Source organism: Danio aesculapii, chromosome 14 (assembly GCF_903798145.1).
Source record: "Danio aesculapii chromosome 14, fDanAes4.1, whole genome shotgun sequence".
NCBI lineage: Eukaryota > Metazoa > Chordata > Actinopteri > Cypriniformes > Danionidae > Danio > Danio aesculapii.
The window spans coordinates 25,163,878-25,182,275 of record NC_079448.1 but is presented as its reverse complement, the minus strand read 5'-3'; the positions used below and the strand labels follow the sequence as shown (position 1 = coordinate 25,182,275).

At 36.5% G+C, this 18,398-nt stretch overlaps 1 protein-coding gene across 4 annotated transcripts in view; it reads right to left on the bottom strand.

The window, feature by feature from the left end:
- Positions 1-18,398, bottom strand: part of enox2 (ecto-NOX disulfide-thiol exchanger 2) — a 412,131-nt gene that overhangs the window by 287,426 nt on the left and 106,307 nt on the right. Inside the window, exon 2 of one of the 4 annotated variants that reach the window (XM_056472050.1) lies at positions 15,191-15,343. The exons of 2 other annotated variants lie outside the window; for them this stretch is intronic. In XM_056472050.1, the coding sequence (XP_056328025.1) occupies positions 15,191-15,209 (19 nt within the window). In that variant the 5' untranslated portion in view covers positions 15,210-15,343. Of the gene's footprint in view, positions 1-12,586; positions 12,731-15,190; positions 15,344-18,398 lie in introns of those variants that run through there. One more of the 4 variants, XM_056472049.1, reaches the window with a different exon arrangement.

Below are 18,398 nucleotides of genomic sequence, written 5' to 3'. Positions count from 1 at the left end.
GTTTCATATCCGAAGACCTAAGATAAGAAACTTTCTGTAATACACCCCCTCGATAACATTCTATTGAAAAAATTCTATTAACTAAACTTGGAAAGAGCCAGGTGTTAATTAAAAGCCTTTTCTTTAATGAAATCAGACGTTCTCCCCTCAAGAAGAGGCATTAATTGCTACCCTGCACCCTTAGTTTTTGTTGCTATCAATTCAATAGAACTGCATGTAATAAGGCCATAATACACAACCCCTCCAACAATCTTGTCTTGATACTAAAACTGGATAGAGTAACATTTTAAAATAAGAAGCTTGTAAAGGAACAGAGCAGAATGAATACTATAAAATCATTGGAAAACTACAAACTACTGTGGACAATCCGTGGTTCACCTCTAAAGTTCTTGTAAACAGTTTTAGATAAAAGACAACAGAAACACAAAATGCATAGTACTAAATGAAGGCAATTTAATTCCACAAAATCCCCCCTGTGAACAAACTCAAAGGCTTAACTTGCTAAATAAACAGAATTGGGTTTGGGAAGTTTGGCAGATTTGCAGCACTGTGAACCATCAAGGTTGAGAAAAGGTCAAAACGCATACAAAAAAATGTAATGAGAGATCTCAAGCTGTAAACCAACGCTGACCTCCCTTACAAGCATAGAGAGATTTACTGGGTCATCTCCACAGCATGCATTCCTATGGTAAAAATAGAGATAGCAATAAAGTTAGTGGCAAAACTAGAGGTAAATCATTACACCTTGTGATGTGTCATGTTTTAGTGTGCAAAGCCAATCCCATGGGTTGAAAGCTCTGACAAAACTCATTCTGAAGGTTTTAAGAAATTCAAAGCTCCTTTTAAAGCCCAGTAAAAGGTTCAGAAGTCTTGTTTAAACTGCGTGGGGGCTGGTCAGTGGCAATGTCAGACTAGTAATGGTTACAGCCTTTCCTTTGACGTCTGACCTCAAATCATACACTGAGACGTTCATTCATCCAAAAATTTGTGGGTTGAATTTGAGCTTTTTTAAGTGTTTCAGATTCCTAATGAAAGGCGGTGGTCTTAGGGTTTTGTGTGTTTATGCAAAAATAGCAGCTGACAAGCTCGAAATCAAAACCACGTTGACAGTGGAAAATCACTGAGTCAAAATTGGACTGAACTTGATTAAGTAATGCTAAAACAGGAAAACAAACAAATAAAAAATGAATAAATTAAAATGCGCTTTGCTTCGGTTTTCAATAAAACAAGGGCGCAAAGTAAAGAAAAGTCCCAGTGTGGAGTGTATGAAAAGCAAAGTTCTTTACTTGAGGCTGTGCACATATCCAAGTTACCTAGCGACTCTAGCTTAAACGAAAAAAGCAATTTCAGCGCAGATTTATAGTATTAGATGAAAAATAGGAGGAACATGCGATTTTTTCCATTATCTACAGTGAGCTAGCGGCTGCATCCCGGCACGTTCTCAGGGGCCCAAGCAAATACAGGCACACTTGAGAGATGTACTATCCTGCATCTTCTGGATGATCCATCATGCTATATATTGTGCTGCTTCCAATTGTTTTTTTTCCTGGCAATGCTGGCAAGGAAGGAGAAAAAAATACCATAGTAACAACAAAAACTCGAGTTCGCTTTATCTCTCGCACCGTTGTGTGTGTTGCAGTAGAAATGTACAATATTACAAGTGCCTCAAAAGGACAGCTCAGAGCTCATTTTGGCTCTGTCATCTCAGCATAGCCCCGGCAACAGTGCATGGCAGTCCGTAAGCCACCAATCTGCTCCATCTCAAACTGGGATGTGGACCGAGGCTTAGTGCTTCCCCAGTGGTTGCGTTTGGCCCTCGGCGAGCCAACATGCTCTAGTGCCTGAGCTTAGTGAGGATAACCCCGAGGGGTTAAATTAGATAGTCACAAACAAACATGACATTTTGCTGCTGTTTGTCAACTGGAAGGTTAACTGCGTTCCGAAAGACAGTTGTCAATAATGATCAGTGAGCTTGTTCTTGTTGTCTCACTTTCTCAATGTTTCAGGTGGTCCTCTGAACACAAGTTTTACTCTGCTGCCAGATTCAAGGCCATTATTTATCACTGCAAGGGCAGAGCAGAATCCACTCAGCCATTATGCCTGCTTCCTTAAAATTGAAGTGATAAGGCCTTGTTAGTAGCTGGGGGTTTGAGCTGAATCTTTTTGGCTTCTATCGCACTTCCACTTCAGGAAAAATTTGAGTCAGAGGGGCTGCTGTCACGGGCACTTGAACCTGAATCTCCTTCCTTGCTTGAGGGCCCAGCAGGCTATTTGTTTTATTTTATTTTTTTTTTTTTTTGACCAACGACCTGGGTGATCATGGTGCTGTGTCGCAAATTCACACACATCCGACTTAAGCTAACTATATCTCTATATAGTAACAGGGAAATCTTCTAGAGCTGTTCCAATTACAAATTGTTTTGGAATCCCCTCATACTGTCAGTATGGGATGATAACTGTTTTCAAGGTATACTGTGGTTTGAAAAAGTCAAGGTTATAAAACCACTTACATTTTCTGCTATACCGTTCCTACGGTTTATGTAAAAAACAATTAACAGTTCTTTTTGGTGTTGTTGTTTAAAACAACAGTCTCTCCAGCAGAAAAGATATCCAAAGATGCCATTTTAAATTGCAAAGTGTTTTTGAAACTAAAAAACACAGCAGAAGTCAATGTTTCAATTGAATTATTTAGCCTGACATGTTTACTGTTCCAAAATATTTTAAATGTTTCTCAAAATATTTTTTTTTTTTTGCTCAAAGGGGAAAAAAGTTGTGGTTTTTTTTACCAAGACATTTAAAAATAATATATTTCAGAGCAGTAATCACAATATCATCAAAATATTATATTTTTATCCAAGGTTATCATACCATCAGAATCTTATACTGTCAATTCTGTCAATTCAAAATCAAAACTGTCAATTCCAATTCCTAGCTCTAGAATCAATGGACATGATTCCGAGCATGGCTGGGCGATGTCCACCAATTTGGCATCGTACGATGTCTAATGTGAAACATAACGATAGACGATACCATCGTCGTCATAGGCGGCGCTGAATTAATTATTTATGAATAATTAACTGATTTATAACAAATGAATTGTTTGTAGCCTACCGTTTTTACTACCTGACCTGCATGGTCTTTGTTTTACCCATAACTAAATCATGAATAAATAAAGATAAGTTACACCCAATTTACCACCTGTCAATCACTTTTTTGCGGGACTCTGGCATGAATAGGCAGAGTGATCTGTGTCGTTATAATGTCATCAACAAACTTGGTTGGTAAAAAAAGGTGCACAACCAACAGGGGCTGTGCAATTAATCGAAAATCCGATTTCAATATCGCTTTTGGCTTCTAACGATTATGAAAAACCATTAATCGAGATAAACGATTATTGCATCATATACCGCCCCCTTTCCAGTTGTACACATTTGTTGCTCTGCAAAGCTCAGTTCCACGTGAGCATTACTAAAAGAATGTACTGTAATGTAACGTTTGCAGCACGGGATGCGCATCATTCATTGATGAACATTCGAATCATTCATGTTTAAAAGCGGATGACCGGATGCTTCTGTGTGTGTGCGCGCGCTTAGCCTCGGAGACGAGCGGAGCACAAACATCTTACGCCATCTTAATGCAAGCACTTTAATTGTCAAATACATGCACATTTGTGTCAGAGTGCGGTGTTTAGTAAATATTCACATTAACCTTCATTTGTGTAATAAACAAACTAGTTGAGAATCAAAAGACATGTGAAAGTGAAACCATATCAGAGCCGCACTATTCTTAAAGTGACAGCGCAATATTCCTCCTGCTGCCTGTTTTTAATATGAATCAAACAACAAACGGAGAAAATCCCTCACTGCTCTTGACTGAAGGACTTTTGTAGCTGAAGTTGTTTTTTCCTTACAGTGAAGATGCTTAAAGCACATGTTTGTTTCATTTTTATTCTATTGTAATTATTTCCCTTTCCTTATTTACAGGGAGGAAAATAAGTGCATATATACAGCTGAAGGCAGAATTTTTAGCACTCCTCAATTATTAGTGACCCTTTCCCCCAATTTCTGTTTAATGCAAAGATTTATTTTCAACCCATTTTTAAACATAACAGATTTAATAACTAATTTCTAATAACTGATTTCTTTTATCTTTGCTATGATGTAAAGTAGATTATATTTTACTAGATATTTTTTAAGAAACTAGTATTCAGCTTAAAGTGACATTTAAAATCTTAATTAGGGTAATTAGGCAAGTCATTGTATAACAGTAGTTTCTTCTGCAGACAATCAAAAATATATATTGCTTAAAGGGGCTAATAATATTGACCTTAAAATAGGTCTCAAAATATTAAAAACTGCTTTTATTCTAGCCGAAATAAAACAAATAAGCCTTTCTCCTGAAGAAAAAATATTATAGGAAATACTGTGAAAAATTCCTCTGTTAAACATAATTTGGGAATAATTTTCACACAGAAGGGTGAATAATTTTGACTGATAATTGTTTTGAATAATCGTGATTACAATTATGACCAAAATAACCGTGATTATGATTTTTCCCATAGTCGTGCAGCCCTACAACCAACAAGAACCAACCAACAGTCTCTGAGGTTTTCGCTAAATTACTAAGTACAAGTGTGAAATGGAAAAATCGAAGCACTGTGCTGATGCTGTGACACGTTACTTGATAGATTCAAAAGACAGAAGAGATTAATTAAATATCACGTTTAACAACTATAGTGAGATGCGATCCAGCGGTACATCCTTGATAAACTGTCCGACGTGCACCGCTCTCTGGGGTTTTGTGCTCAAAGCACTGCCCGGTGCTCAGACGAGCGCGTGTCTGTGTCTATGTGTGTGGTCATGTGATGAGCGTTTTCAGCAGTATAGTGTGGACGGAGAGCTGTTCAGAAATGCTAGGTGAAACGCCAGTGTGGATGTGGATCGTTTTTATTTAAAAATGGCATTCCAAAACTGACACATATTAGTGTAAATGGGGCCTGAGTGTGTATTTTCGCGAACGGGTTTGTGACGCGTACTGGACCGAGGATCGCGATGCCGGCTCAGCATGTCTATCGGCCATCGGTGATAAACGATGGCATCGTCTATCTACCCAACCCTAATACTGAGAATCAATTCCTCAATGTTGCTTCAATTTCAATTCTTTATACTAAAACCCATTAAATTAACAAACAACTTTTATTGCATGTGTGCTGCACTAACAAGTCATGTCGAAAATGCAAGACATATAAAAAAAAATAATAATAAAAATAAAAAAAAGTTAGAAAGAAGAGAGTGCAGTTCATCTGTCAATCAGATGTTTGTGAACGTTGTCCAATGTTATACCAACGACAGACTTTCAGCATTATTTAAAAGGAAAATACAGTAGAATTTTATTTCAAACAAAAAATAAGGTCAAACCCTCAAGGTTATGCATGTGCTATATTTTTATGAATTTAGAGTGAAGCTTAATACCTTCTGTTGTGAACTATAATTCAGTTTCACAATGTATGCTAAAGCTTTTTTATATAGTAGGGCATGTACAACAAAAAGCATATGCATCAGTGTCTATATGTGCATTAGGTAAATATCATTAACTTAAAAGAAAGGGAGCAATACATGCTTATGCTGTCTATTATTTGGATATTTCAGTATGACATACCATAACTACTGTAGCAGTTAAAAATGGTAGGCAACGGTATAACAAAGGTTATTTGAGCCAATTCAAGTGATTCTGATCATTATTCGTAAAAGAGTCAACTTATCAATTAGACCTTTTAAATTGAAAAAAAGAGTTGATATCCGATTCAATTCTGACCTATTATCAACACCTTGGAGTCAATTCTTTTTAGAACCAATGCCCAGACAGAGTCTGCTATAAAATTTATTCCAAATATTTGTTTAAAGGAACTGAAAAAATATAAATTTGACATATATGCTGACATATAAAAGGTTATTGTACTATAAAAAATGTTTCAGGAAAAGTTTGTAAACTGTTTTACACAATACAGCACAACAGATGCAATTTTGTTACATTTTTCTAGTGCAGGAAACAAAGGCATGATACATAAAACTATTAACAATTAAATGTTACCAGTTTACTATTACAAAAGAAACAGATTTAGCCAAAATTAATTGTTGCACAATTGAAAAGTGTTTGGACAGAATGTTTAGCATTAGCAGATGGAGAGAGACCCAGCCGCCTTGTGCTCTGGCACGTCTGAGAGGAGAGAATCAAACAAATACACAAAGGGCCTCATAAACAATAATTAGGCTTAAAAAAAAAATCTCATTAGGATTTAAGATAGCTTGAACACTTTTATTGATGTCACTGTGACAAACACGTGTGATCTGAAACGAAATCCTTCAGGCTAACTTTAGTTTGGTTATAAATGCGGTCCGTTAAACAACCCCATAAAAATCTGATCCAATCTTAAAACATTTACATTAATATTTATACTCGCTGTTTTCCTTGTGGAGCTAAAACTGTCAAACAGAGTAAATATTTATAACTAGCCTCTCATTATGCACTTAAATTGGTTTCTTGTAACAAAGGGGAAAATGCACTGAATAAAAACAGTGCTGATAACGCTTACCCAGCAGGACTCAGCGCAATGTGGCTCTTCATTATCCAACACAGGAGCATTTGTTGCAGCGTCAATTATCAGGTAACCCGTTCTTTAGCGCTGGATACCACAGCTTTTAATTAGCAAATCACAGAAAGACGCAGATCTGTGCAAACTACTGGAGCGATTGCCATGTGGAGAGCCGTGAGAGTACAACAAACTCAATTACGGCTAAAACACTGTCCATGCATTAAAATGAGCTTTGAAGCACACATGATAAAGCCTTTAAAAGACTGCAAGCAGCGAAGATATGTCATGCATGGAAAGCACATTGATCTCAGTGACGTCCAGGTCAGAAAGATAATCAGCTAAGAAGAATCATACGGCGTTTCAATCATCAAGCTACTTTTAAAACTGTAAAGGAGTTCCTGTTTTGCTTGGAAAAGCAATAGGATTATGCATTAGCAATTTGATTATGGATCTGCAACATGATTATGCATTTGCATAGTAACGATAATTCTGGCCATCTGGATGTATCGTTCACCCTGACAGCAAGTTTTTTCACTGGAGAAAGGCAGGTCACTGTGCTGTTGCTTGATATGGATCTCTGCTTTCTGGATGGTCTAATGACATTGGCTGGCTCTGCAACTAGCCCCAGCTTTTGAAAATTTAATGTCATTGATGTCATTTTATTTTGACAAGGCATCCATTTCTGGAGGGGAAAGCGTTTTTATATAAACCTGCAGCACTGAATAATGCATGGTATCATGAACAAGATGAATGATTATCATTGCATGAATCAAACACACTCTGAATGGTTACAATTTCTGACACGGTTTTGCATGCATCATATACAGTCAAGCCAGAAATTATTCATACCCCTGGCAAATTCTGACCTAAAGTTACTTTTATTCAACCAGCAAGAAATGTCACAGGCTTCTCCCAAAAAGATAATAAGACGATGTAAAAGAGGTATCATTGTAGGAAAAAAATACATGCTTCTCAGCTTTTATTTACATTTGAACAAAAACTTTAAGTCAGAATTTGTCAGGGGTATGAAAAATTTCAGACTTGACTTTATGTATTTTTTATTATTATTACTATATGACTTCGTGTCGGCAGAGATGAATCACATGCGTTGAAGAGTAAAATCTTTCACAGTGACGCATCTATCGTGCCTACCTTCAACAATATGTCACAGAAGACGGATAATATGAGCTTTTCTCCTATTTGTACCTAACTGGCAAAATATTCTAAAAAGTGCCTGCTTGTAATAGTGGTAGCTGCAAAAAGGCCACAATAACTGTCAATTATCAGCTAAAATTAAATCTTGTTGAACTTGACAGCAGAGTAATCCATTGAGTAAATTGTTTTTGATTGTTTTGTTTTTATATCACATTATATCCAAAGTGATTTCCAAGACAATGTTAATACAGTGACACTGAAGTCTGTATGGTCTTCCTAATGCAATCAGCACACTGTAAAACTCAATAAGGTAAGGTAACAAACCATTTGAGGAAACCAATTGCAACAAACCATTTAAGGTTAAAAAACTAATCCTAATGAGTAGTGTGAACTTAATCCATTTGAGTAAATGAAGCAGTTCGAGCACAGTAAAACCCAATAAATGAAGAGAACTCAAACCAACTAAGTACTGTAAAACCCAATAAGTTAAGGCAACTCAATTTGAGGAAACCGATTGCTACAAACCATTTGAGTTAAAAAGTAATCTATATGAGTACTGTGAACTTATTTAAGTTGAAGTAATGAGGTATTTAATTAACTTATTACCTTCAACACTGAGTTCAAAACTCTTTTCAAATGAGGAGAATTAACTTTCAGTAAATTCTGAGTTAACTACACTCATTTCACTTGATAAAGTTGACTTGGGTTTTACAGTGTAGTTCAGATAACTTTTCAGATAAAGTTTCTAAGACATATTGTGCCATGGCTGACAGAACAATCTACTCTCTACATTGTACTTGTATTAGCTTAATTTTAAGCAGCCTGTATATGTATTCTATCAAACTATGTTTTGTGTAGCATTACTGTTAAAAAAGTTTGTCTTTCCTACTGTAACTTAATTCTATCTGTCCTAGTGCATTTTTTTCTTCTAAAGACTGACCAAAAAGGTTTACAAAAACAGAGTATGAGATGGTAAAATATTATAAAAGTTGCTCATTGCTTTTTCTCCAATTTATACAAGTTTCCGAGGGCACGTGAATGCTGCCACTCAGTGGGCAGAAGTCCTTCCGGCTGATGGTGATGTCATAAATAACCTCTAAAAGTACATTTCACATTTGACCCTTTCAATCATGCATTTTGAAATTGTCAATGTGCCATCACTGTCATTGAAAAAAGAGTTTTGTAAAATGCCGTGTTAACATACAGCCTTTATTGTAGAAGAAGAGGTGATTTAAATTCTCCTAGAAATGCAATAACCTTTAACAGGTCAGAATGTGTTGTCTGGTGTTTTTACACATATTAACTCAATATTACACATTTTCAAACTACAGCAACTGTTAAATCATTTAAATTCCAGTTTGTTTACATAATGCCACAGTTTTTTTTTCCATTGTTATTATTTTTTTAATATTACACTAATATGAACTTTGGCATAAAAAAACTCTGACATCCATCGCAGCGAACCAGCGTAATTGTAATTACATTCTTTTCAATTCATTTGGCCTTTGGTGTCACTTAGTTGTGCCACAGATCAACCTGAAAATATTACATGTTACTTTGAAAATAGTTTAGCTTGGGAACAAAATGGAACAGTGTTAAGAATCCATACAATTACATACGTTTCAATTACTTTGGCCTTTGATGTCACTTTTTGTGCAACAGGACAAAATGCTATTTTAAAAATAGTTGAGCTTGGCAACAAAATGGAACAGTGTTAAGAAAAACACTTTTTGTTCAAATGCCCCTGAAACAAACTGTCTATTTAGTGAACATGTTTAGTGAACTCTAGCCTGCACATTCATTTAACCTGAAGCTGCATGACCAACAGAAAGTGACCCACATAAATAGCCATTAATGAGACATTTAATGGACATATAAGGCCTTGTTCATGATAACACCCATTGACACAATATTATCTCTAAAGTAAAAAAAAAAGAATAATATAATCAAATATAAATATTACTTAAATGTACTAAACATGTACCTTATTATATGTATAATAATATAAATATGTATCTGATCTAGTGGCATGATGACTCAGTTGTTAGCACTGTCACCTCCCAGTCCCAGGCATTTCCATGTGGAGTTTGCATGTCCTCCCCGTACTTGCGTGGATTCCCTCCGGGTACTCCGGTTTCCCCCACAGTCCAAAGACATGCGCTTAGGTGAATTGAATAAAGTAACTTGGCTTAGTTTATATGTGAATGAATGTGTATTGATGTTTCCCAGGTTAAAACATATGCTGGATAAAATGGCAGTTCATTCCCTGATGAATCCCTGATGAATCCGTTCGATCCCTGATGAAAAAAGGCACTAAACGCCGAAGGAAAATGAATGAATGAATGAATGAATGAATGAATGAATGAATGAATGAATGAATGAATGAATGAGTCTGATCTTTACAGGAAAATGTTCTAATTTTCACAAGCACAAGGACCGAATAATGACAGAGGTGATCCACATAATTAAATCAAACTGTTTAAAGTGGAGCACATATTGTAAGTATTGAAAACTAAAAAATGGCATACATTGATTTGACAAAGCAACAGGTTTCCCAGATCACTGTATCATTTTACAACCATGTTAAATTTTACAGTGATTATTGTTATTGTGATTATTGTCATTTATTATTATTATTATTATTATTATTATTATTATTATTATTATTATTATTATTATTATACAAGTTTGCTATGGCATTTCAGAAAGCTTCATATTTAGTCACTTGATCTGTCTGTACATTTGAGTTAACATGGAATTTACTCAGAGATTCTAAAACATCAGAGTTCCAATCTATTAGAATTCCAGCCTATTGAACAAGTGCTTATGGCTTTTTAATCAGAGATGCTGAACTGGTTCTAAAGCTGAACAATCACAACTACTGTACTCCTTAGAGTTTATCAGATTAAAGCACTGATGTATTGTTGCTGTCTATTCGTTCTCTTGCATGAATAAATACCTTTAGATTAAAAAAACAATATTTTTTCTGTGCATTAAATCCTCTTGCCCTTCTTATAAAGTAAATCACCAAATCACATCTGCCCATAAACTATATTTCTAAGTCTTCTTTTATCAGAAAAGTAAACCACTTCTTGGATCATTTTAAGTAAGTAACCACTGTCACAAATGCATTTTACACTCCTTCAGAGCTGCCCTCCCCATTTTGTTTTTCATTTCAGTTCTCATGAAAGCCCAGAGACTATCCATTATGTGCAATTTAAATGGCCACTCCCTGCCCACCAAAAGAGCTACGTGCAAGAAAGTTCATGGCTGTCACTGAGCAATAAGAAGCTTTTTTCCATCACACTTGAGGCTAGGATGAATAGATTTACTCAGACAACTGCCAGAAGCCTTTCATAGTAAACAGGCACAGTGAAAGAAAAGCGAAAAGTGACTAATATATTAGTATCCTATCAATGCACACATACACACACACACAAATCACCCACCATTCATTGATGCGCGCATTTAGTGTTGAAGCAAATCTCTGGTCTGATATTGAGAAAAAGATGACAATAGTTTCCATTCTTCTCAAAACCACAAAGTAGTATTCAGCATGCATTCATAAAAAGGCTCCTATCAAGGACAGGAGCGTCGTCATAAATCATGTTAGTGATGATTGTGCTCAGAAATTATCTTTGTAAAATTAGCTTTGAATACAAGTGCATGGATACTATGATGTTTATGACTATAACTAGACCGGTTTGCAATAATCTATTGCATAACACTTTGAAAAACTTAGCATTAGTTTTTACAATAGTTAACAATCTAAAGGATGTATGCAATAAAACTTTCAGTGTTGATGCATATGCTTTTAACAGTAATGTTAACGTTCTGTAAACATGATTAAAAATATTTGTAAAGTTCATATATTTATGTTTAGAAGTTAAGAGTCAAAGATTGCAGAGTATTTCAATAAAGAAATTATTTTTACTCAGCCTCTGTTTTGTTTTGTTTTTTGTCACTATACTCACTACACACATCAAAAGCGACTTGTTTTTTTTTTTTGTTTTTTTTTTGGTAAGCTTGAACTAATATTGATCTTGCCAACACCTTTACAAGCGACAATTTGAGTCATGCTTTGTATTGCTGAAACTGACAACATGACTTACAGTCTTTATCCTGAACTCCAAGGCAGAATATATATATATATATATATATATATATATATATATATATATATATATATATATATATATATATATATATATATATATATATTTACTACATGTGAATTGGACTTCCACTTATCACTGTAATGAATTGATGCATTGCCTGAATGTGGCAAGATGTTGCAGGAACAGTAATCACACGCAGGAACACAAATATAGTTAATTGCAATGTCATTATAATCTCATTATAACGGGTGCATAACAGTTGTTTTAATCACCGGAGCTGTCGGCGACTGCGCTCTAATATCGCCTGAATGACGACGGCTGTGTCTCAATTTCAAACAGTGAGCTACCCACCTAAACATTTTAAGGGCATTCAGAAATGTGCAACGTTATACTGATCAAAAATGCTGCACGCGCCGGTGCTGTATATGAAAACAGCTCACTGGGTACTAAGACAGCCGAAATATACACCGGCAAGATGAGTAACGTTATTTAAAGTACAGCGCGATGTAAATTCCGCTATTAAAGTCATTGGTGAGGAAATCTCTATGTTCTCCCTGTGTAATGGATCTTTCTTATCAGAGTTTTCATTCATTTCTCTGCCCGTAACGTCCGTACTTAACGGGCGGCTCCCTGTTCTGTATTATAGACCACATAAACGCGACTGACCACATTAAAATGTCTCTATTCTATACAATTAAGTTAATCTGAAGAGAAAGCGTACCTGTATACTGCACGAGGAACATCGTCCAGGGGATTCGGTTTAAAAAGACGTCGGATAAAGTCCCGTAGGTCTCTGCTAGTGGACGTTATTCCGCGCTAGGAGCTTGGCTGCTGGTGTCTGTGGGTCTGCTGCGCTTATAACTGCTTTAAAGTGAACAGACCACAGCGAGGGGGAGAGAGAGAGGGAGAGAGAAAGAGAGAGAGAGGAGGACCCACAGTCACGCTTAACATAACGATTTCACTGTCCGCGACGCGACAGAACTGTAGTACGAATCGAACGACGTCTATTACATACGATGGAGTTATTGACGACTGACTCATTTGAAAGCGGTCGACCGTTACTTCGAATAATGAGCGCGGAAAGCCCATTCATAAAATCAACCGTTTACAGCCAGTTATTAATAACATGTATCTCTATTGAGGCAGTGTATTTTAAACAGTTGTTTGTGTGTGGATTTAATGGTTAGAATGGGAACTGTACTGGTGTTAATGAAAACTTTAATGTGCCCGGTGGGTCTGGTAATTTGTTGTAGTGTGTTGGCGGTTCATTCTCCTGCACCTGATAAAAATAAAATAAGCCGAAGGAAATTGAGCAAGCCCTTTATCTGTTAAAACCACTAAATTGTGACTTAATATTTCCCAAAACTAAAAACCCTACCAATAAAATACCTTCTTGTTGCAGTAGGAATATACACTCATAGTTTACAATTGTAACCAAGGGTAATGGAACATTTCACACGTGTTCATTCATTCATTCATTCATTCATTGTCATAAAACACATGCATAATGACACTGACAATATATGCAAATAATCTGCAGGTGTGAGATATCCCAGAATTCAGTTTACTTCAGATTTAAAATTATCCAGGGCCATTTTTTGTGATTATATACGAAGCAATAACTTGCTAAAATTAAGTTTAAACTATATTTATTTCACCAGTAGAGGGAGCACAGCATCAGTTACACCTAATGGCTAATTGCTATATATATTCCATAACAGCCTTTACACTAAAACCCTAAGGCCTCTTAAATAATGCACAAGTATGGACCATTCACTGCAGTGGGCTAGAATACTGCTTAACTTAATCAGCTGTTCTGTCAGAACAAACACATATTCAAACATCACAACACATTTAATGAGAATTTAAAAGGACGTCATGACAGAATAAACAATTTTGGCTTCACTGTTTAAATACTTATTCAAATATAAAATGGAAATCTTAAAAAAAAAAAAAAAAAGGAAACCATGAAGTAAAGTTGTAGCCAGAATATAATAATACCTAAACTATTTTTCTTCCTTGTGATTTCCAATTTCTCAGAACAATTTGAGTGCAACAAGGTGTTACGAGCTGCGCATACTGTATGACTGGCAGCGTGTTGGGGGTCCAGGAGAGGTTAAATAATCCTTTGGCTTGCTGGAATCTCAGATGAAATTTAACACCTCCATGTTAACAGCTCAATTTCTCAGGCCTGAGCTGTACGGCATAGTCAGGGTTTCTTTTCAGAGTTAAGAACATTTAACAGATGTCTTAACACATTCAGCAGGAATTTACAGTTCTACTGCGCGTCGCGGTTAGGAGAGCAGTGGAGACCGGTGTTATGAACACAGCATTTGACATTACAACGGTCTCATAAAAGCGTGATAAGAGTGTGGGTGGAAACCACGGCCTGCTGCAGCTGCTGTGTTTATCTCAAACCTGACGAACGCTGCAGACCAGCATCCTCGGGGGGAAGAAAGAATTAAGACTTTATATAATTTATACGCATTAGCATATTGAACCAAAGTCAAGAATGTAGATGGTCCAGTGTGGGGCTGATATATCTACAGTAGATCAAGTGTAGTCTATTTATATCATTTGATGTTGGATGTACATATAATTAGCTTGTTTTGGCACACAGACACTGTGTACCCTCACACAAAGTTGCCTTATTCCCTCAGTTTCATAGACGTCATGCTTTCTGGCAGTGGCTGTTCTTCTTTTTGAATTCTTTTGATGCGCATGGCTGAAAACATTGGCATATTCATTATGAACTGTTTATTTTGCCATTCTTAACAATTATCTCTGACTATTGAAAAGCCGAAGGGGATACAAACAGCTGTCAAGATGATTTTTCAGAGGTAAAATGAGCATTTTTATGTTTTGGGCCCTCGTTTTAAACAGTTTTCATGCAATTAGGGAAATAAATGTGGCATGGCGCTGTTTTAGTCGCGTAGAAATATTCCAAAGCTGCGCCTGAGTCATTTGTGCTGCGAGGCAATTACATATCACAACATCAAAGTGACACATTAAAAGCACTGGAAATGTGGACTTTGATATGTTACTATAACATGTTATTAAGCCTAAGTGAAAAACAATAGTTCTTTAAAGAGAATGGTTCACATAAGAGCTTTCTTGCATGTCACGGCTCTTATCTGTAAATTAGCGCAATAAGAGCAATCAAAGAGTGTCTGAGCAGTGCACTTTCCTTTCATTTACTCGAATCGAACAGGCGGTTTCCCTCAAACTTCATCATATTTTAAACTGCAGCCAACAGGTACAATTATCACTGATAATTTGATAGTATCTGGCTGATTTAAAGTTCAGACTTAGGGAAAGATCTTACTGTGTTGCCTTGTTCCCATCTGCGGCTATCAATTATTTGGCGGTAATGGAGCTGTGGGTGTTTGACAGATGATTCACCTTTACAAAGGTGAGAGCTAGTTCTTTCCTCTCATGGACGCCAGCGATGCCCCTGGCAGAAGAGGTTTGCCTTTGGCTGAAAAACAGGAAATACAGTTTCATGCATTTTCCCCCAGAATATCCACAATAATGTGACTTGTTGTGTGACACGGACGTTTTTCTCTGTTGGTCTTAAAAGCATGTTCTTTCATTACCCATTTCCTGTTAGTCACACATATGGTGTTCATGTTTTAATAATGTGAACACAATAAAAACAGGCCAAAGTTTCTCAAGGCGGCATCTAATGAATTTTCTCACCTCACAGAGAATGATTAAAAGCTGGTCTGTGCTCTTATTTAATTCATGCCAAGCTGAGGGACTGATTCTACTCCTTTTTTCCTGATTTCAAACAACGATGTGCTTTCAGCAACTTGCTTATTTTATAAGCACTGGCGAAAAAATAATTGAATACTGCATTAGGTGGAAGCAAATTACTGGTTCCAGTCAAGAATTACGCAACATGTTTTTATTAACGTTCTATATTCTGAAAAATATTAGTCTTATTGGTTGAACAAAATGAAGGCATGATTTTTTTTCTGTCCATTTTAGGGTGTGAGGAATCACTGCAATGACGAAACGAGAAGAGCAAGCCACAATAACTACAATCCCAAGAGTATATGAAGTATATGAAGGGTGCTGCACCTAAAAATTAACTCTGATGGCTTTGAGAATCAGTCAAAAAGAGAATTTCAAGTACATTCTGGCATAAAATGCAGGCATTGCTTAACTCAAACAGTTGAGCAAGGCACTTCCCTGGGATTGCATGAACTGATGCAATGCAAGCCACTTTGGATAAAAGTATCCACCAAATGCATAAATATAGATTTTGTGTGTGCGTGCGTGTGCATGTGTGCGCATCTAATAAAATGTCTAATATGTCCTGTAAAAGAACAGCCACATTTCAGTTTATATTTTCTTTTAGGTATTAACATTGAATGATTGATTAATTAATTCATTCATTTTCCTTCAGCTTAGACCCTTATTAATCAGGGGTCACCACAGCGGAATGAACCGCCAACTATTCCAGCATATGTTTTACAGAGCAGATGCCCTTCCAGCCGCAACCCAATAACACTCATACACTTCCACATTCAAACATATACATTACGACCAATTTAGTTCATCCAATTTACCTACTGTATACCGCACGTCTTCTGACTGTGGGGGAAACCGGAGCACTCTGAGAAAATCCACACCAACATGGGGAGAACATGCAAACTCCACACAGAAATGCCAACTGGCCCAGCCGGGACTCGAACCAGCGACCTTCTTGCTGTAAGGCAACAGTGCTAACCACTGAGCCACCAATAAATATTAACGTGTGCAACAAAATTAGCATAAATGTATGACAAATACAACAATGTGCACTTGCATTCAAAACTGTACTTTAATCGTAGTTGAGGTTCATCAAAGCTGTTTCAACCTAAACTAACAGATACTTGGAGCAGTTGTTATTTCCTTAAAATAATGGATAGGTGTTTTTATATTGTCCTCACTTTTTATTTTAGGCCTGTTCAGCAGCACTAATAAACAGTAACAGATTTAAAGCTCATTTTCAGTTTGGAAAGACCTTATCTGATGCTCTTTAAAACACTGAAGAAAAATAAAAGTGGAATATTGTTTTACTCAAACAAGAAGCAGGATTTGTGTTTTGTCAAATAGAGGTTTTAACTGCAAAAGTATAAAGCTTGGGGAAAAGTTTGGTCGAACAATAACATTAAATATCTATAAATTACCTGAATGACTTTACTTGTAAATTCCAAAATACCAAGGACATTTAATATTTTTTAATCCTGGAAAAGCACCATTCACACATCCATTCAAAATACTGGTGAATTCAAACATTATTAACCTGAAATTATCTCTAAATTACTGCACTTTATGTTGATGGTTTAATTGTTGGTTACATTTTTCACATTCATGCAGCTTGTCCCAGAGACAAACCAAAATGCTAAACTACTGACGGTTTTCTGCAATGCGGAAGTGCACTCATTTTTGGAATTGTCTTAGATCTTCCAATTCAGTTGTGCATCGGAAAAATGACTAGGAGTAATAAATGGCAGAAAATGGTCAAACGACTTGTTCACGACTATACATAAAAAGTAGAATAATATAAAAAGAAAATCACTGTTTTTTTACATAAAGCAGCATAGCAAGTTGTTTTTAACGTCTAAGAATTAATGGAAGTGAATGAGACCAGAAATCTTGAGCCAAAAAGATTTCAATGGCTGCACCCACTTGTTTGTAAAGAATAAGGTCAATAGGAGAAAAATGTCATGTTTACACATATGGCTACAAATAAGTCTGTGCTATGAACTAATGAAATTCTATACATCCAAGGAAAAGAATTGTGAACAACAAAGAGGAGATGTGGACGGAACACTTTTCATGTTCGAGAGGTACATTTGAGTATGTGCTGCAACTTGCGAGACCCTCCTCTGAACGAAAGATTACTAGTTTTGTACTGAACTCTGACTCCCTGGATGGCAAATCGCATTTCCCTTTGTGTGCACACAGCTGTACACAGTGCTTGCAGGTAAACTCACAATGGTTTACCATAAGCATTTTATCTATCTTTTTAGCGCAGTTGGCAGCAAGAAGAAACATGGAAGCATTGTCTAATTAACAAGCAGCTGCCAAATGAGTCTGGACAAAGGATTCTAAGGCCTCTATTTTTATAAACAGCATGTACTGAATGTGTAATCGACATCATAATGTTTTGACTGCGCTGTAAAAAATGCTGGGTTGCACACAATTGATTCGTGTTTGGTAGGGATGTGATGAGATCTCTGGCTACGAGATCTCGCGAGACTAAATTACGACGAAATTTCTCATCGAGGTGAAAAGTTGTCTCGTAAGTTGTGATGTTATGATGGAGTGTGAGGGTGAATTTAGCACTGAAGCTTGGAGGCAGGATTGGATTAGAACTGCAAATCAAGTGCTTTGCACACACCTGACAGGCTGGCCTCGGAGTTGCACATCACTCGTTTGAGTGTAATGTAACTGATTTTTTCTTCACCAGAGTTCAAGAGCTGCTGCGTCCAAAAGCAGAGGCTGCTACAACTGCAGCCACACACATTAACCACTGCTCA